At 37.5% G+C, this 20,788-nt stretch overlaps 1 protein-coding gene across 3 annotated transcripts in view; it reads left to right on the top strand.

The window, feature by feature from the left end:
* The window catches only part of DISP1 (dispatched RND transporter family member 1), a 90,000-nt gene that overhangs the window by 53,233 nt on the left and 15,979 nt on the right, over window positions 1-20,788 (top strand). For 2 of the 3 annotated variants that reach the window (XM_027721277.2, XM_027721276.2), the window contains exons 2-3: window positions 2,049-2,585; window positions 19,825-19,854. In XM_027721277.2, coding sequence (XP_027577078.2) covers window positions 2,049-2,585; window positions 19,825-19,854 — 567 coding nt within the window. Of the gene's footprint in view, window positions 1-2,048; window positions 2,586-12,531; window positions 12,613-19,824; window positions 19,855-20,788 lie in introns of all 3 variants that reach the window. The other variant, XM_027721275.2, reaches the window with a different exon arrangement.

Below are 20,788 nucleotides of genomic sequence, written 5' to 3'. Positions count from 1 at the left end.
GTAACTTTGATCGGCGTACAGCATTTCAAGTGGTGATTTGGATGTGTGAAGCTAATTTAGAAACAGAAATGTAACAGCATTGCCGTGCAGCCTATCTCTTACGTGAGTGAACGTGAAAATAAGCAGCCAAAAATTCCTAAAATGCTGCCAGACACCTCGAGAGGAGCTTTCTCTGCCCTGATGTCCAGGTCTCTCTCTGTCCACTGAGGTCTGAAGTTGCCTACAGCGCAAGGAAAAAACAGACTGTTCAAACACAGCGGTATTTCGTGTAACTAATATGTCTCTTCAGACCAAAATGAAATTCAGCCAGCCACTTGAATTTACTCTCTGTGCTCAGCAGAAAGTCAGTCCATGGGCTTGACTTGCCTGGGCCAGGGGAGGGGGTACCCATCAGGAATGTATGGAATTGGAGGCTGGAAAAAATATGCTTGTCAAGCAGCATATTCTCCTGTTCTGAGTGGTTATCTAAATGAAAGTGATTTCCCAGGGCATCTGGCTCGGCACATGATCTAGAACAAATAGCAGAGGATTAATTTTCATCTCACAAGTGAAGGATTTAGCTCTGTCTACGGGAGATGCTGTGCGGGGGGCTGCCAGGGGTAGCATTCCTGTCATCAAAGCACTTTCTGCTCAGAATTAGCATTCAGGCAATTAAATGGCTCAGCTGGCTGGGCAGGCTTAGAGCTTTAAGCACTCAGCAAAGGTATGAGGGAAGAAAATGGGTTAGAAACTTCCTTGTTTATCTGCCTTAATCTGTATGTTGTGTCTTTCCGCAAAGTTCAGTGTCTGTAATGCAAACCTTGCAATTTGGACTTGGAATGTTGTTGACTAAATTTGGTATTAAAAAGGTGACATTAAGTTAGCCAAAAAGCTGTTGTGATCAACTGTTTCTGATTTTTAAGGAAGTGTTGATTTATTCTTATAAGTAGTACATAATTAGTGTTCTTTCTTCCTCTTCCTCTTTCTCCTCCTCCCTCACCCAGCCCATCTAAATCTAACTTGGGTAACAAACTCCTATCTGAGTGTGATGTTTGACTTTTCATGTTATTTAGCAAAATAATGATCTCCAAGTTATTTTAATATTTTACTAAAATAAGATTATAGTTAAGACGGGAGAAATTGGCTGCTGTGAGGACCTCACACAAGTTTTCATCTTGAGCCACGGTCACTTTTCCAGTGTTAATAGTTCTCATTTATTTACATTTTGCTTGAAAAAGATGAAACTTTAGAAGAAAATCTTTTAATATCCTTTATTTACAGCACAGTACATTTCTTTGCTGCCTTTAGAATACATGTCTTTCGGAAGCAAGAGCTTCTCCATCAGCAGTAATTCAATCTTGGGATTATTTTTTTGTAAACTTGGGAAAAACATGTGGTTGTATCCTATCTTTTTGGTATTCATAACGCTCCTGCTAAAGGCCTAGTGTAGTATTCAGAAATTCTGGTATGTCTACTGAAGTGGCTTGATTTATTTAAATAAGGTATTTCAAAAGAATGTCTTTGAAAACATGAATATACCTCATTTTCAATAGAAATTGGAGATAGGAAAGAAGGTTATTGAAGCCAGCACATAAATGATTATTAAACAATCTCTGCTGTGTGGTCCTGTCTCCTGCAGGTTTTCAAAGCACACAGGCAAATTGCAGTGCAAGGTGTGGGTGATTACACAGTTCATGCCAACATCTCTTTTTATAAATAGTGGCTATAACTTAGTCTTGTGCAAAATGATCTTGTTCCTGTGCATCTCAACCATTACTTGTTAGCTGTGTCACAGCTGTGACACTGTCAAATTCATAGACTGTCTATTCATTTGACTTACAGTTTGGTTTAAGCACTGAGAAATTTACAGAACCTCACTCTTAACATTTTGTTGGACAAATTTAGGTCCTTCAAAACATCTCTGTCAATGTGGGTGTGACTCCTTTCTATTTCCCTGTGTTGTGAAAGACGAAGATGAGAGCAGAGCTTTACTCACTTTATTATAAAGTTATTTCTGAGCATCTGAAAACCCTGCAGCTCTGTAAACTTGACTTTTTTTGTTTCATCAGGAACATCACAGATCCATCGAGGACTCGGAGCATGGCCATGAGCAACGTCAGTGACTCTGTGGTTCTGAGCAATGGCAGCATCTTGTCAAATGCCACTGGCACAGGTATTGTTGCAGCCAATGACGGAGACGCCACGGTCCAACAACTCCCATCCAAGGAAACACCAAGAACAAAACCAAGTCCAAATGGCTGCCTGCAGCTTAATGGTACAATCAAACCGTCCTTTCTGCCTTTAGACAACCAAAGAACTCAGCAGATGTTGTCGCAATGCTGCCACCCTTGTCCGTACCATCATTCTTTAAGTAGCCATACTAGCAAGCAAGAATGTAATTCAGTGGTTGGCAGCTCAGCACCATCTCCCATGACTTCGTGCTGCATGCAGCCACACACTGAGTATTCAGCATCTCTTTGCCAAAAACACACCCCCGTGTATCAGCCTGCCTGTTGTCTTCAGCCCTCCCCGTCCTTCTGCCTTCACCATCAGTGGCCTGACCATTTTCAGCATCACCCTGTGCAGCAGCACATAGCCAGGATAAGGTAAGCAGATTGCAGCATTTTTTAGTTCTCAGTATGGGTAACCTTTTCCATAATTGTTTAATTTTCTTACAAAAGTAGAGGATCTAAAAGGAAGATGAACCAAATTTCTTCCCCAGTGGTTTTTACAGGTTAGTCTTTGATGCATTACCAACTTTTTTTTTCCCAAAGAAATCAAGTTGGGAGACTAGTGTTGCAGGGCTGCGTGAATATTCCTGAAGTGAATTAATTCTTTCTGGGGGGGGGAAAAGGCTGTTTTTTCTTTTTCTTGGGGATTGTTTGAAAGCTCATTAGCTCTTTTACAAGACACAGTGTACACCTATATTGTGTGAAACAAACCAATACAGGAATAGCTAAGAATACACCAGAAGAACTGGTATGTTTGCATAGTCTAATCAAAACACACATTTCCTTAAAAAGATGCATGTAAAAACACATTCAGCAATTCTAATCATAATTGTACTGGGTGTTTTTTCTTTGTCAGGTCAGCAGGTTAAGTGTGTTGCCCCCATGCCTTTTTTTAGTGTATGTTACCTGCTAAACTTTGAAGTTGTTCTTGGATTGAGAAATTTTGGATTGTTCCAGGTTTTACCCCTTTCTATTCTACACTTCATACAAACTTGCCTCTTTATACTTGATAACTGTGGGGTTCCAGTGACAGTAGTCCCAACTACAAGGAGCAACAAACACAAGGAAAATCTTTTACAGCCTCCTGGTCCTGGGCAAAATCAGTCAATCCAAGGGGCAGTTTGTGAAAACCGAATTCCCTCTTGAAGAAAGACACTTAGAAGCTTTTAAGCAAGGTTATTTTTTTCTGAGTTGCAATTGGGCCAAAATGGGTGAATTTTTCTTGGAGTACTAAAAGCTAACCTTCTCCCTGTTCTCCAACATCTGCATCCTTGTTTGAAACTTTGAGCTACAGGTATTTCTCAGTCAGTTATAATGATTCTGTCTTGATGAAATATATGAACTAATTTTAAACTTCTGAAAATATCAGACGGGGAAAAATATGTAATGTGGAAAAAGTCAAAGTGAATAAACCTTTTTTTCCTTAAGGTGAAAGCAGATGAAAATAAGGATGATAATACAAAGTGCAAATCAGCTTTCTTCTGCCAGTTATTCCACTTATGAATGGAAAAAATCTTAGTTGTCGGAACTGCTTGCAATCAGACATGTTTTTTCCACCCCATGCTTGTTTAAATGTCAAGTAAAGATGAAAACTCTCATATAATTTTGTATGCAAAGGTATGCAGAAGGTTGAGCCATTACAGAATCAGTCAGTCATACTTTTCAAACTGTCAGAATGGATGCACTGATTTCACTGTTTTACTCCCTGTGCAGCAGGACTGTTAAACTTCATCTATGTTCCACAGTCTTGAGGAAGGGAAAAAGTGCAATCCATAATCTAGGGGTTTGTTCTTAGCCTATAAATAAGGACAGTAAAAATTTCTTCTGGATATAGTAAAATAACATCTTCTGTAACATTTCACAAATACAAAGATTACTTGAATGTCTCTGATTGGGCTCTTGAGCTGAGATGTTTTGTTTTTTTTCTTCTTGCACTTCCTTGCCATAGTACACATTTCTACATGAATGTACGTAAATTATAGATGATGAGTTGTTGTAAATGGTTTGTCTTACTGTTAGCAGTCAAAACAAGATGCTGTCTGACCTTTAAGGCACCTATACTTATTTAACCAGCTGTATGTGTTAACATACTCTGCATATCCCTATCAAATGATTGCTGTTTCATTTCTGGACTTGCTTCTAGCTGAGGTAATGGAGTACTAAAAAGAATAGGTGATAAATGTGTATTCATTTTTTACATGCTCAGGTAACTTTCTGTACACAGAAGAGTAACACTTAGATGTATGATATTTTTATGTAATCTTTGTTCCACACTCCAATTTTATTACAGTTTGAGCTTATAATCTGCACAACAGCTTATTCTCCACATATTTTTATTTCAAGGCTCACTGGAAATTATCCAGCTTTGTAACATGTGCGCATTTTAGCAGGGTTGTTTAAAATACACTTTCTCATACAATACTTTAATTAAATTCAGTGTGTCATCAAATTTAATTAATAATATAATAATAAAATAATAGATTTAATTTTGGTTCTTTGTATTTTTAAAAAATGCATTCAAATATCGTTATAATTTTAAGAACGGGGGAAAGATGTGATTAGATAGAGGGGGATGAACACTCTTTGCAAACTGTGTCTCTGACACTTACGGTTCCAGGCAGGTAACCAATTGTTTCAGCACGACAGGTTTTGTCAGGTTTTGAAGCCCAAGGCTTAACATTTGTCAGTGACCTAATATTAAAGGAATGTGGCTCTTGTATATCATTGCAGATTGGAGTGTGTAAAGACAGATTGAAAAAATGCCACAATTGTCCTATCCTCTTAAAGCTGGCTGGATCTGGAATTTTGTAGTTGGGTTCAGCTTTGAAGTTGAAACTAAATTATATGGAAACCTCATCTATACACCCTAACTTGAAAGTCTGGGCAGCTGGTAATCTTTTTAGATTGGTGAAAAAGTCTTGCAGCATGAAAGAAAATATTTTTATTGGTTTGCAACATGATTGTGGCAAAAAATTCTACTGTTAAAGTAAGTAAAATAGGTCAACTGTTAAGTTGTAATGATTCTGATTATTTTTATAAATTTTTCTGAGGTTAGAAGATCTTGAGTAAAGTTTTTTGTGTTATTTTGTAGTAGTTCATGAAAACATGTTCATACCTCTCTTTTTAGTGGGCATGTTATCTTGACCACAAAAACACTCTCTGGGAAGTTCTCACCGTCTCTCCCTAACAGAATGCAGTTGTCTGGGAATTTGGTTTGCTTTCTAACAAATAATTTCTAAACTTACCAGTTTGGAGCATTGTATGATTAGTGCTTTTCAGTACTGTTGGAAGATTTTTTTTTCTACCCTGCTCCTTTGGAGGACTCATGCTGAAGTAACCCTTTTTGCCAGAACACGTTTGTGTGTCTCAGGAAACCTATGAAGCTTAGAGCCACTGGAAGGTGGGTAGTTATTTCCCCTCCTTTGCTGCCACCTGCTTCTGTAGTCATCAGCAGCCTTCAAGGTGGAGCAGAAATGAGGAAAACAACCAAGTAAGGCTGTCAATCTTAAGAAGTGGATAAAGCATGAAGACTGATTCATGACAACTGGAAGCACCGAGTTAGGAGCCACCAGAGAAGTGTAAAACTATGCAGCCCAGCAGCATGTTTAGTGGGATGAAAAGAAAGATAAAATAAATAACGAAGGGTTGCACACTTTAGGAGAACTAAACACTACAATAAAAAAAATAAAGCCAGAAAATTCTTACAATCTTTCCTGGTATTTTCTGAAATCTATTCTTTGTATAGGAGTGTATGCGTGTAAATAGGAGTGGAAGAGGAAGAATGTGCAGAGATTGTTCAGTAAGTTGTCTCAGGATTGTGGCAGGCATGGGATAACAGTGGTGTTGTCTCTGGTACCAAATTGGGTTGCTTCTCTCAGACTTTTATGGGAAATTTTTAATAGGAAAATGCCAGTTAAAAGCTACCTGTATCCTTCCTAATCTTGATATTCTTTTAGAATCTCTCTTTGATGATAAAATTTAGAAAGCTCAGGTCTGTGGACTCGGAGACAAAAGGTAGGGGAGAAGAGGTCGGGAAGCTGTGAAAGAACTGCTGGTGCTGCTGATAAGGAAAATGCTCCAGACTGCCAGTGTGTGTGGTGCTTGCACTTTTGCAGCATCAAACCGATAAATTCATACAAGTACTTTTTGCTCAGGGCAGATCTGCTTTGTATCACCTACTGTTATTTACATTTCAAGACTATACTGTTAATGCTTTTGACTAAAGCAGATAAGTAAAGAGAACTGTTCGGAAAAACATCTGAATTATCTGTGGTAGAAAAGACAGGATAAAAGGACATATGGGATGATCTCTCCACAATCATACAGTCATCTCTAGCGAGAACACGGAAAAAAAAAGTCTGTTTAAAGCCTCACAGAGTCATTAGTTTGGCTAAAATTTAAGACACTGGGATAGATGTAAATTGCTCCTCATCCCCCACTAGCCTAGTTTGGAGTGTTTAGCTCCCAAAGCTTATTTAGTTTAAATTGCTGTTTAGTTTTCGCTTGCTAGACTAATTTATATTCTAAAGAAGGCAGAAACCAGCGTCAGGAAACTGGTAAAGCATTCATACCTCCAGACTTACAGTACGGCTTTCTTTCAGTTAGATTTAAACCTTCTTTTGAACTGTTTTGGCATTGTGGATTTATGTGATGGTTCTGGGATTCTAGGTTCTGGTGTGTCTCAGAGTTCTGTGCCACACACTGTTTAAACAGCACTGCAGATATACTTGAATACTTACACTTCATTTAGTACTTTAAAAAGAAGATCTATAAAAATGAAAAAGCTATGAAGTGAGGGTAGAACACTACAACTCCCTCTTACCCATTTTATATTTTCCTTCTAGTTATTTCACATAAAGATTAGGACCAGAAAAAAAATGTCTTGTTTTTTCAAAAAGCAAGGGAATGTTTTCCAAATACTAATCTTAATAACAAGACTTTGTTATGAAACAGTTCCCTGCTTGATTCCAGGAAAACGATAATTGTTATCTAGTACATTCTGCATGACTTGCAGAGCTGATTATATGTATACGTGTGTACAAAATATTTTCAAATATTCTCATTTCAGCAACATTAACTGTTCACAACAACTCCTATATGGAGTTTTTTAAACAACCTATCCTATCTTAATATTTTCCATTTTGAAAGTTGTTAGCTTCTGCTTTATTTGATGCATTGAAAGATATTTTTGTTTTCACTTGTTATATGGAATTGGTACTAATGTCATTTGTACAAAATACGTATGCATATACTGTGTTAAAATGTTAATAAAAGAGACTTTCTACCTTCCTTTAGGAAAATTAAAGATAGGTATCTTTAAAAAAGCCCTTTAGGTCAGGTTTCTGAAGATCAGATTTCTGAAACGTTTTATCAAGCTTTAGCAAGTAAAAGGCACAAGCTGTTACCATCATTTCATTCGGTGTTCAGGATGTTGCAAATCTCTTGGTTCGTGCTGTAGATCTGGAGTTCCTGTATATTGCTAATTTGTACGGAAACAATACTAATTCTGGCTCTATTCTCATTTAAGCCATTTATTCTATGCCAAAATAGGAGTTTTTTGGAAGTGATTTTGGAAGGAGTTAGAGACAGAGACAATTATGGCAACTCATAAAGAGCTTTTCAAAGTCAATGCTTCTCATTCTGTCCCTTCCCCCATCATAATGAAGATTGAAAACTTTTAAGTAGAAATACCCAAATGAGGGTCTCCCATAATGAGGAGACTGGAGGCATATGGGAACCACAAACTGGATGCTTCCTTTTCTGTCATTAACAGCCCAGTGGCTTACTTAGGGATTTTGATGTAGCTGAGAAAAAGGAAAGGGAATGTGAAGCCATCTCATGCATCTGAGTCCAAATGTGGGATTCTTTGTTGTGCACATGTGGAGAAAGAGCTCTCCCTGTGACCAAATGAACTGATTCTTTTTCTTTCTTGAAAATTATTTTTCATATCCATCCCATTTGAGCTGTGCTTTCTCATTTTCACACATTTTTATTTTAGTCTTTCATTATCCCATTATCATTATTAAGGGGTTTATTCTGTTTTTATTAATTCATTTACTCTTCCCATGATAACTAGTGTGCATTGCTGGCTGTGTAAACAACATGCTGCACTTTGTAGTGCTGAAAGCAAAGGGCTGACACAGAGACCAGAATACAAATAAAAATACCATTTGTAATTCAGTGGCTGAACAAATTAAAAATAGCATGCCTAGAAAAATATTAAGTGCACTTAAAAAAACCAACCCTCATTCGTTGGGCTGTCCAAGGGATCTTTGCAGGCTTTTAGTTTTACTAATTAGGCATTAGTATTTGTCTAGACTTCAGATTGCTTTGAATCAAGTATTTTTGCCATAGGAAAAAGATACTTAGAAGGTTCCTGCTCTGGTCTGAGTGCAGCTGAGTACCAGCCTGGCCATGTTTTGCTCTGCAGGCCCTGCTATTTACAGGTTCCAGGTTCCATGTGTGGTTGAAGATGAATTTCCTGTGCCTTGTATCCTTCACCTTTCCTTGAACAAAAGAAGACCTCGCACATAACCAGCAATCTGCTGGGCCTTTGAACTCGTCTTCAGAAGATGTAAAGCTGATAATATGAGGGAAACCATAAAAAGCATGAGGCCTTTCTTTTGTACTAAATTGACTGGAAAACCAGCATCAGTTGTGTTCACTCTTGAAAAGAACTAATAGGTGGAAATTTTGAGATTACTTTTAAAACTGAGCATTTACATACATTTATTTAGAAAAAAAAACAACCATGGCAGAACAACCAAAATTATGGCAGTTTGTTGGAATGTTTTGACCATGTTTAGTTGTTCTCAAATACTTTTAATTCAGTTGGAGGTTGTAGTGAGGTTCAGATGTGAATGAAGACAACAGTAGACAACAAAGAGCAAAAGTCTAAACTATGTTTGGCCAGTGACCTGATTTTCAACACTTAAAGAGATGGGTTTTGAAAGATTTGGGTATTTCTACTTAAAAGTTTTCAATCTTCATTATGATGGGGGAAGGGACAGAATGAGAAGCATTGACTTTGAAAAGCTCTTTATGAGTTGCCATAATTGTCTCTGTCTCTAACTCCTTCCAAAATCACTTGTCTTTCCTCTCTGATATGTCGGTGTTGTCTTCATCTCCTAGTAAATAATAATAATTGATGTGAATGCTTTTAATTAGTCAGTGGTGCTTGAACAGCAAAAACAAAAACAAAATAAAAACCCAAACACAATGCAAGAGGGAAATACAGAGAGTGCCTGAGCAATTTGGCATTAATTTTGCTACACTAAGATTGATGTGAGATTTCTTTGCAGGATATCTGCTAAATAAAGGAATCTGTAAAGCCTGGACTATCAATGCAGAATAGAAATGCAATGGTACCACTAACAGATCAGTGCAGGTGAGGGAAGTTACAGATAGAAATCCTGATGATATTTCAGAGAGCTTGGCTGTTCTATTTGCAAATTAGGATGTGTTTTGGTTTTTTTCTAATAAAATCATAAATAGATGAATGTACTGGACTAGAAGAGCTTACATGCATCACTTCTCCCACTTCTCCCATATTTTCTGTCATGTTAACGGGATACCTTTCCACAAAATTCGTGCTTTACACTTCCAGTTTGTAGGCTGTTTAGTTTGTTCCATCAAATGGATGAACTTTTGCTAACTTTTTGCTGAATAGTTTTGATTACATTAAATCTCTTCTATAGCCTGTTTAATCTTGCAGTGCTTTTTTGTTGTCTCAGCTGCAATACTGGAAACCTTAAATGTTCAGTGAATATTCCCTTTTTTTGCTTGCTTCTTACTGAGCATACAAAACAAATTTAATGTCAGGAGATACAGACGATAATGTCTCATTATGTATGTACAGGTTTTCATCAGTGCCAGTGTAAGCTGAAGAGCCTTCTTTGTGTAATTGCATACTAAAACCTTTTAAATCTTTTAATTGAGTTGAATATACACTTGTTTTATATCACTTAGAAGTTATGACACTCTAAGTGACTAAATTCACAGATGTTGGAACAGCAGTTCAACACTGAAATATATGTTTGAGGTGAAATACTTTACTAAATTTAGAACAAAGATGCTTAAGTAACAGTGTTTTCATTTGCTTCAAGAGATATATGCAGAAAGATAAAAACTATTGTTTGTACCCATAGTAAGTTGAATAATTTGGAGAAATTTTAAGTGCTTTCAGTCTATCTTCAAGCACGCTCTCTGGTCAAAAGAGGTTTTCTGAGAACAAAAATGAACCCCATGGTGACTTACATGCACAAATTCTTACATCTGCACAGGAAGGAAGACTAAAGCATGTACCAGTTGAGGTGTGATTTATGACAGTCTGAAGTCTCCCTACGCCACAGTCAAACTTACATATGCTTAATGTCAGTCATTACTGCCTATAAGAGCATTCGTTTCAGCCTTTGTGGAGAAGTACTGTGATAAAAATAGGCACCCTTGTACATCTCTTTCATTCTTCTTGGTATCATGGGATGGAGTTTTTCTTCTGTGTATATTGTGATTTCTTGGGTCACGTTAATTTCCTGTCTGTCAGAGAAATACAAGATGGGACCATGACCTCGTGTTGCTCCATTCAACTGGGAAGTGTCATAAAAACAGCTTTGAAATAAAATATTTCGAAGGAAGGAACTTTTTGCCAGTAAAAATGCTGAAAACTACTCTAGTCATCGTTTAAATCCCAGAACATATCTATTTATTTCACTGTAATTACCAAGAAAAGAAAAAAGACTAATGATTTTATAGTTGTGAAGGATCTTGAAATAATATTAGTCTGCTCCAAATTAGCTGTTGGCTCGTTTTCAAATAATGATTCATGGTGGTATTTTACTAAGCTTTTTTTAATTGTCTTAAATAGTTCAGAACTTTTGTTTAATTTGCCAGGCAGTGCTATATGTGGTTCTGCCCTTAGTGTTTCAGAAGTTAAAGGAATATATATATATAGCTTCAATTAAACCTTTTGAAGAAGTATATACTTTAAATTGTGTATAAACTATGCCATTTGAAGCTGGGACAATCCAGCTTAAGTATGTTTGATGGCAATTTTCTTATTGACAGTTTTGGAGAAGTGCTTAAAAGTGGCTACACTCATTGGAGAAAAGTTTAGGGAAAGAAGAATAAAAGAAAAGGGTTTATAGGATCTGTATTACTTGGCTCCTTGATATGCTGTCAGATTTTCCTACAGAGAAGATGGTTTAATTCCTGTTCAAGATCAAATAGATGCTATTAAGGAAAAGAGCCAGCTTTCCTAGTAATTGATAATATTTACTCGGTTTTTGAAGATGAAAGAGGGAATATGTTAAAAGTCAGTATTACAAACATGAGTTTCTAAGGAATCTCGAACTGAAGACTTGGTAAGTAAATCCTGGGTTCCTGCATCTGTATCTTCCATATGGAGCAGCAAGGAAAGGGAGAGGGGAAAAAAACCAACAACCCCCCCGAGCTTTGGAGATGATTATAGGAGCACTTCAATTTCAAGTCACCTGTATAATATAAATTTGTAGCAGTTTTAATTTTAGCATGTAATAAATCATGCAGGGATAGAATAGAATAGAATAGACTATTTCATTTGGAAGAGACCTACAGGGATCATCTAAGCCAGCTGCCTAACCCAGTCAGGTCTCACTGAGTTAAAGCATGTTATTGAGGCCATTGTCCAAATGCCTCTTGAGCGCTGACAGGTCTGGGACATCGACCGCCTCTCTGGGAAGTCTGTTCCAGTGTTTGTCCACCTTCTCGGTAAAGAAATGTCCAATCTAAACCTCCCCTGGCTCATCTTTGAACCATTCCCACACATCCCATCCCAGATCCTAGGGAGAAGAGATCCTCAAGAAGCTGGAGAGAGCAGTGAGGTCGCTGCTCAGCCTCCTTTTCTCCAAACTAGACAAGCCCAAAGTCCTCAACCGCTCGTCATAGGACATCACTCCCAGCCCTGTTGCTTGACTTCCAAATGAAAATACACACATACAGGATGTCAGTATGATTGCATTGACCTTTTGCCATCTCTGATGACTTGATGGAAACGTATTTTCCTGTTGTAATGTGGCATGAGAAGTTTGTGAATGGGAGATAGCAAAACTACCTGTTACTTTTTCAGAGTGGGTTAATAAAGTTTAATATTGATTTCATAGCAGAGAGGAAATTAGTGAAATGTTGGCTTAGTTAAGTATGTAGGGTCTGCCACACTCTGTAGGGTTTTACCCAGTGTGCATGCTGTAGGTCAGAAAGCATACACGTTTATGCTTAAATTTAAATCAGAAATAGAGCAAGGATCACTCAGACAATGATTTTATTGTTTTTAACATCTTCCTTACAGCTGCTTTCCTTGCAGAAAGGCAATGTTATTTGCTCATACTTGCTGTGAACATAGAACAGATGCTCAGTTGGAACTGAAGAGGTAGGTAAGAACACAAGAAAAGGAGACAAGAACATTTATAAAGCTTGATATCTCAACTATAAAAATGTGAATTCACATCTGTAATACAGTTCCCAAATAGCATATTGATTTTTGGTCTGCATAGTTTCATTTTGCTTAATTTTATGCAAAAGAATAGTCTTAGCAGAAATAATTAATGTGTACAACATTAAGCAAAACTGCAACATTGACATTTCATCCATTTTAATGGGATGAAATAGCAGTTAGTTTCAGATCATTTCACCCAGATAATCTAGAGATTAAAAAAATGAAATCCTTTTGGATTATTTTATGTGGAGAAAAAAAACCCTGAAAATTCGTTACATTTCTCCTGCTTTCAGTAAAACCTTAAAAAAGCAACCTTTCAGAAAAATAAATTTTCTGTCATCTTTACAACATCCTTCTGCAATGGGTTGTCTTATTCTTTCTTTAAAAATCTAAACAAGTAAAGCTAAGTGCAGGCAAATAAAATGAACACTGCATGTTTAAAAAACAGCTAGATAAAGTTCATGGTTAGAATCAAGGAAAACTACGCATCAGAGCAAGAAATTTAATTGGGAGTCTTGTAAAAAACTTTTTTGGCAACTTAATCCCTTGGATTTGTTGTCTGAGTGACTGTAGTGATTGTTAAAATGATAAAGCACATAGGTGTTATATCTGATATAGCAAGAAAACCTAGCTTCATATTTAAGAGCAATTCAGATTGTTCTCATGGGTCAATGACATTCTGAAAACATGCGGATTTTCTTCCTCTGCAGGGATTTAGTTTGTATTGTATGTTCTAATGGAGAATGTACAATATGATGCATATCTTGTTCTATCCTGTAGGGATTTAACTTATCCATGAGTGTAATAATGACAAAACCCTGCCTTTTATCACTTCTGGTAACCAGATCTACCAACAAAGGGAATAATTTCCCTCTGGCAAAGTAAAGCATTGAGGTTAAACACCTCATAATCCTTGGACAGGAGAGTCTTTATATTTCTTTTTGGTTGTTTTTTCTTCAGTAAATACAGCTATTTATTGCAACTTAGCATTTTTGACTGAAGTGAATCTTTAAATGAAAAGCAAGAGTGCAAAATTGGTTTATCTGTTGTTGGCTTTTTAACGATTTTCTTTTTGTATCAGTATGTTTAGGCACCTGTGATATACAAGGTGATTCAGAAAGAAGATAGATATAGTTTTCATCCTAAAGAGTACACTATTTCACAAATATGCTATGTGTTTTTATGGGTGTGATATTATTTGTATCAAGAGAAATAATACATTCCTCTTAGAAATACCTACAGGAGGGAAAGTAGAATTATGTGAGACTCTCAGTGTTTGTCTGAATTGCCAGAAACTGAAGGTGTTGCACATTTACTGCAATGTCTACAATTTTCATTTACTCTGGATCCTGTTTTGCTAGAGCAGTTGACACGATTGCTTCTGCTGCTGTTGTGTGTCTGCAGTACTGTCAGTGATTGCTTTACATGCCTCTGACGCCTTTATGATAAATAGCTTTAATGTATACATTTATTTTCAAACTTCTGTGCAGCTCAGCACCAAAACGGAGACCAGCCACCTGACCAGTTTTCTTTGAATGACTGTTTGGAAAATTTGGCTTTTCCTAATCTGTCAAGTTGCTGTCAGGAACCATTTCCATACTACCCTTGAGCCTGGGTTTGAGCCCTGAAATTATGGTTGGCTGTCACTGTTCATATACAAACAACAGTGAGTATGGATCTCAGCTGGATTTGCTAAGGGATGGCATTTATCAGCAGTCAGTACTTTCTCCATTAGAGACCAGTTCCTGCAATTAAATGGGAAAAGACTTTGTACCTTGCAAAGGTGTGTATCTTTTTGAGATGCTTCTAGTCCAGCCAGCTGGGGGGTTCTAATAAACTTCTTGATGGCAGGCAGTGCAATTAGTGCTGGTTCCAGCTGGGAGGTGGTACCAGGGCTGGAAGCTGAGTCAGCTGCAGCAAAGCACCAGAGTCAACTGGACATTATATATATTATATATTTTATATATGGAGAGCAGCTTTCTGCTTCCCTTAGCTGCCGTCTTCCAGGAATGAAACAGAGGAGAAGCACCCGTACTGAGTGTTTTAGATTTATCTGATGCTGTTAGTTCTTTCCTCACACCTTAAAATAGGGCACAGCAATCCCAGGCCATGCCTTTGTGCTGCCCCGTGTCAGGGTGGTAACCCCACAGGCATTAATTTCAGCTTAAAGTCTAAGTGTCTTGTTGTTCCTCCAAGGAAAAATGAGGAAAAATTCTCTCTCCACTCTACATCTACCCACTGTGAAAGAGAAATTAATTACATCTAAGTGACATGAAGTAAATCAGAAATCAAATGTTTAGCCAGGTCAATATCCAGAATTGTAATAGGAATTTCAGGAAGGTGTTGTTTGGATAAGTTAGTATGAAGATATGATTTGGAATGTGTTGATGCCTTTTAACTGACTCTTAAAAAAAAAAAAAAGGTACTATCAGTGTAAGCAGCAATGTTCCTTTTCAAAATCATATTTATATCTCTTTCAACCTGTTAGGTTATTGATAGCTGCTAACACTTTTTAAAAACTACGGTTGCTCCACAACAGCTAGAAAACTCTCTTCAAAGTATGCCTGTTTTCCTAATTTTCTGTTCACGGAAATGAATAGAAACCCTTCTGCAGGGTTTCTTGCACCCACTAAGGAAGCAGGAGGCATTGATTCCTTGTGGTGTGAGGCAAAGGGCTTACTTAAATTGATACCTGTTTCACGACTGAAGTTTGTGAAGAAACTGCAAAAGAATGTCTTGGAATGCCTAGATACTTTTATTGTCCTCTGATGTGTTCAGTCTTGTATTTCCCTGAAATGCATTAGATTAATGAAGCACACTGCAAATGCAGTAAATCATCCATAATGTTAAATTCATTTTTAACAGTCCAGTGTTGAGGAACATGTTCATGAAACATTGCTCTGTGGTATGTAATGTCCAGGTGACATGAAAGTTATAGAACTAGGTTTAATAATACATAGGATTTCCACAATTTTCCATTGTGATTCTTGAAATTAAGACCAAACTCCCCTGTCTGATTTACCAATCTATTAACTTCCATATGAAAACTGATTCAGTGCTGTAACCAGAAGGAGACATTGGCTTCATTGGGAACCTGAAATCAGGATATTGCCCTCTGGCACAGCGTGATCCCCTCTAGGAAGCTGTAGCACTAGTCATCATCTTTCTCAGAATGAAAAATATGTAAGGCAATGATATTTTTTATATGTGTGAAGTGACCCTATTCAATTTGGTATGTACACAAAGGTACAAATGTTTTCTGTTACTTCACTGTTCAAAATATTGGTAGAAACACGGAGGCTAAGTGCTAATTTAGTCTGAAAAGGTGAATATTAGAGCTGTAGCAGTCCAGTCCAAACCAGTGCCCTGATCCATCCCCCCGATACTCTGTTATTTCCTACAGTAAACTTGTTTATATTACAGCAACCCTTTTTAAAGGCACCACTGGTCCTTTTTACCGTGTTGCACAGAAGGATGCTGGTCAACCGAAATACATTTCATATTGAGAAACACCTGGGGGTTTTAACCAATCTGTGTATCTTTTCTTTATGTATTTCTTAGTTGTATGATGCTCAGACAAAACTTGCTATTGGGAAAGAACAGGATGAAGCAAAGCATCTGTTGGGCAGGGGCTGACAGTCACAGTAAATGATGGTAGAATAGAGCCTGTCCCTTTCTTCCCCATTCCCTTTGCCCCCCTCGGTGCACAGTGTATTAGGTTTTAATCAGTGACTGCAGTTTATGTCAATAACTTGGTTGTGCTGGTCTGGTCACAAACAACTGTGATTGTCACTTTCTGCTGTCAGGCTTGTGAGAACTGGGTTCAGAGGTAATTTAATACACAGATCAACTTGGCTTTTGTCCCAGCAAAATAATGGAATTCAACATTTCTTTCTCATGAAAACCAATGAGAATTAGTTTTTGTCTGCACTTGTTTTTGGAGGTTAGTGGTGTTATTTAAACTGGCTCAATGAAAGTATAATACTTCAGAAATTAGATACGGCAGCATTAATTAAGTGGGAAAGATCTGGTTTTGCCATGCATTTCTGTATTTTAGAGCATAACTAAAGAATTTTTGGGGCATAGTTTTCAGGGATAACTTTTCCTATCGACCAATATAATAGAGTCATCACAACAGCTGCAAGGAATTGGTTACACTGCTGGAATTCACCCGGGTGTACACAGGTTTTTTCAATGCATGCTTTTCGAAACAAAACAGTTTGATAGCAGGTGTGACCTTTAACCCTCCCTAACTTTGAAGAACTTAATCATCATCATTTGTTCAACACTGAATATATTTTGCAGGTGGAGGAAACAGAGGGGAATGTAGTTTGGTTTTGATGGGAAAGGGGGAGGATAAGGAGTGGTTGTGTTGGTATTTTTACTCCTTTTGTGTAAACCAAATTAGGTAAAGTTATTTTTTGAAAGTTCTGTCTAAAACAAATTTTACATTCTGCTTAGAAAATCTGTTTTGCCAGATCTCAGTTACAGAGATGTATTTGAAAGACAGGGTAAAGCTTGAAAAGAGAGATTTAAAACATGCCTATCCACTAAGAATTTGCATACAGAAAGGGCTGGGAGGGCTGTGTAGAGTGAATATACAAGAAGATACATTGAGAAGGTGTCAGCATCATCCCTGGAGTGTTATCAGTTACATGTTGGTCCTTTCCAATAACTTTGTCTTGCCAGCTTTGCGGGGACCTCAGATGAGATTCTGTACCTCGCTGTCTGAGAAAAGCCTTGAGTTGTCACAGAAACCTTTATACAAGTCAGCATAATTACAAAGCTTGTACTAGGTGTTGTCCTTGGGTGGCTGTTGCATGTGCCACACTGTTGTCTGGTGTTGTTGCTCATGGCAGGGCCCATTATGACACAGATGAAAGCAGGACTCACTGTCAAAAGTGACTGAACATATTTGGAAATTCAGATCTTTACAAATAAAATCTAGAAATTCATGTTTGAACGACAGTAAATATGTCTGTTCATATTTCTCTCTCATCTGTAAACCCAAGAGTCTGTGCTGCAGTTACAAAAATCTGTTATACCCAACTCTGTAGCTTTACCCCCTTTTCCATGGATATGTGGAGGCACACGTTCAGTTTGTGCTTTGCATTGGTGCTGAATTACTGCATGAAAGGGCTTGTCTGTTCAAGCTTTTCTCTTCATACAACATCCTGTTACTGATAACGTCAGATTCAAGTTTAGTGAGTTCTGACTTCAGTACCTAGTTTCTTACAGTCTAGTCTAGCCTTAGTTGAGAAAAGCTGATTTTGTGGTTGAGGCTGTAGGTCAGATGGCAAACAGTCCCTTGAACCTGCCACAACATCTTTTCAGGCTCAGGCAACTTACTGTTGCAAAGCCGTTTCAGAACTCTGTTTGTTTGGGTTTCTGTACATTTTGGCTGCTGCTGAGTCTGTTGTTCTTGTAGTGGTACCAGAAGTTTTTGGCATCAGGTGAGAAATTGGGTATGGTCAGTACCTCTGAAGGTCAGATTTGAGCATCTTGGACTGGCAGTCTGAGGGTTGGTGACACTTCATGAATTTAATCTTCACTTTTGTGGCTGGATTTAACAAAGGATCTTTGTCTATACCTTTCCCTAATCCTCGAGTTACTGCATCTGCAGATTGGTTATTCTGCTTTTCTGCTGCTTTTCTCCAGCTTCCACGTGGCTGCAAGGAGCAACTCTTACTACTGTGCAGTACCTACAGGCATGTCCCAGTTAACAGCTGCATAGGGTTGGAGCATTTCCAAACAACAGTGAATTACAGCTGATAGAGATTTGCTTTTATAGAATTCTTATTTCGTACAACGGTTCTCAATTGCATTTCCATCACACTTTTGCTATCCTGTTATTTAGCAGTGCTTTGAATCTGTATCTGAAGTGGCCTGTTGCTGCATAAAGAGCTGGTTTGGATTGGATTGTACTTTTTGTTTTGTGTAACAGTATTGTGTTTCACAGGTTCAGATTTCTGTGGATTATTTCACCTTCACCTTACAGTTGCTCAGAGTTAGAGTCTGAGCAGTCCTCACACCTGGTGTGGGCATGGTTGCAGCTACCTTGAGATGGTTATACCGGAGTGTTTTGGTTCTCTTGGATGAGGATTTCAACCCAATGTGTTGAATCTTGTACTTCGAAGGACAGCAAATTTATTTTCTGTGTACTAAATTAAGCTTTTCTGAAAATCTCTGAGGAGCCTGAGGTTTGAACTGTTATTCTGGTGGTGTGAAAGCATACAAATTTGTGCTTTTGGCAACCTCAGTGTAAAATTACTAAGTGATCTGTTTTATGCAATAGCTGTTTCTTTATTCATTACTTTCTGTACTTTTTTAAAGAAGTAATATTAAATATGTCTTTGGTGGTGAGACAAGTCCATAACTTAACTGAAGGCATAGTATGGTTACATCTTTGGAGTGGTTGTACATTGCAGTCGTAGACAGGAAGTTCTTGAAAGGACTTGCAAATTCTTCATGGAAGTTTTTTATTTTAAGTGAAATATATGTGAAACTTACTGATCCAGTAGCTAACAAAATGAAGTCCTCACTGAACTGCTAGATAAGAATAACTTTCACTTGGGTTTGCTATCTCCTCATCAAAATAATGTTAGATTTTTAAGAAATAAGAAAAACATGCATAAAAATTATTTTAGAGAGGTACTCTTTGTCATTCTATTTCCTGTATTATGGCAAAACAGAATTTATGGCCAAAATAATTTTTCATAATGGAATTACAAAGGTCAATTAAGAAGGTTTGTGGATTGCAAAGTCAGAGCAGGGTGTTGTGGTTGTCTGTTCCCATCATGTGCAAACTTTGTCACGATTTTCAATGGTACTAAATTTTTACCATGTTACTTTATTTGGTCTCTTGTTGAAAACTGGAAAAGCCTCTGGAATAGTAATGCCAAAAATCAGCTGCATAAAATTCCACTTTTGAAAACCCAGCTGTCTGTAGCAGTAATTATTCTCTGAATTACTTGTTTGCAAAGACTCAATTGAATATGATTGTGGGCCTTTCAAAATAATTCGTATTCCAAAATATCTGATATTTAGCATTTATTTGCTTATCCATGTATGGGAAGAATTAAACAAATTGGTAGATGCATGCATATTTCATATATTTTCAATTACTCTCTTTTTTCCTCCTTCTAGGCCAGCCAGACCATTCAAGTTACCAAAAAGGTAAGGTCCAGTGCTGTCACACGTGAGGTTTGCAGAATGTTATTCCCCACACAATGCAAGAATAAGGAATATTCAAAGAAAATAATAAACAATCAAATTAAAACAGATTTTAAAAGAAAAAGGTACTTCTTTATGCAGTGGGTAGTGAATTTCTGAAACTGCCACGGGAGACTGTGGAGGCAGATAGCATCAGCAAGGCCAAACAACATTTAGGAGAATTGATCTACAATGGGTCCCTAAATAAACACTGGAAGAAAGAGACGGACAAGTTCTTTAACTTCCCTAATTGTAACACATCTGTGAATTCTGGAGGAGCAGGAAGGGGATAGAATGCAGAAGGTGGCCAAACTCAGGTGCTCTATTTATGGAGAGACAAGCAGTCTCTTCATTAATACTGGGCCAGAATTTAAAAACCTGTGCAGATTTCAATGCTTCTTGTTTTCATCCATTTAATGGCATTTTTATTCCAATCTGTACCATTCTCTTTGTGTGTATGTACACGAGCATGAAAACTCCATGCCTCGGTACTTTTTTGATTAAGGGCTACTCTGAGAAGTGGCTTGGCTGTATCATCAGTAATGATAAATCAACCTGACAGACAAGTTCAGAAAATTTCATCATAATGGTTTTTTCTTCTTCTAAAGCCAGAAGCCCCATGCAATCAGGAGCACTAGGTTTGGATTGTATATGCTCTGAAGAATGGCAGGGTCATAGAAAATAACAGAGCAACGTATCTAAAGCTGTCAATGCAACAATAATGGCAACAGGAAACCATCTCAAGTGAAAATATATTAAAAACATAATCCCTCTTTAAGATTTGCCTTCAGTAAAGAACAGGGCTGTTTGTTAAGTACCTGCTTTGGGTTACATAAATCTGTGTGTTGCTATGAATTCAGTCACACAAATATCTGTTGCTCTAGTGACCATTTTACAA

The sequence above is a fragment of the Pipra filicauda genome, unplaced genomic scaffold (assembly GCF_003945595.2).
Source record: "Pipra filicauda isolate LSUMZ 115617 unplaced genomic scaffold, ASM394559v2 scaffold147_size4022426_pilon, whole genome shotgun sequence".
Classification (NCBI taxonomy): Eukaryota; Metazoa; Chordata; class Aves; order Passeriformes; family Pipridae; genus Pipra; species Pipra filicauda.
This window is presented reverse-complemented; position numbering and strand designations above follow the sequence as displayed.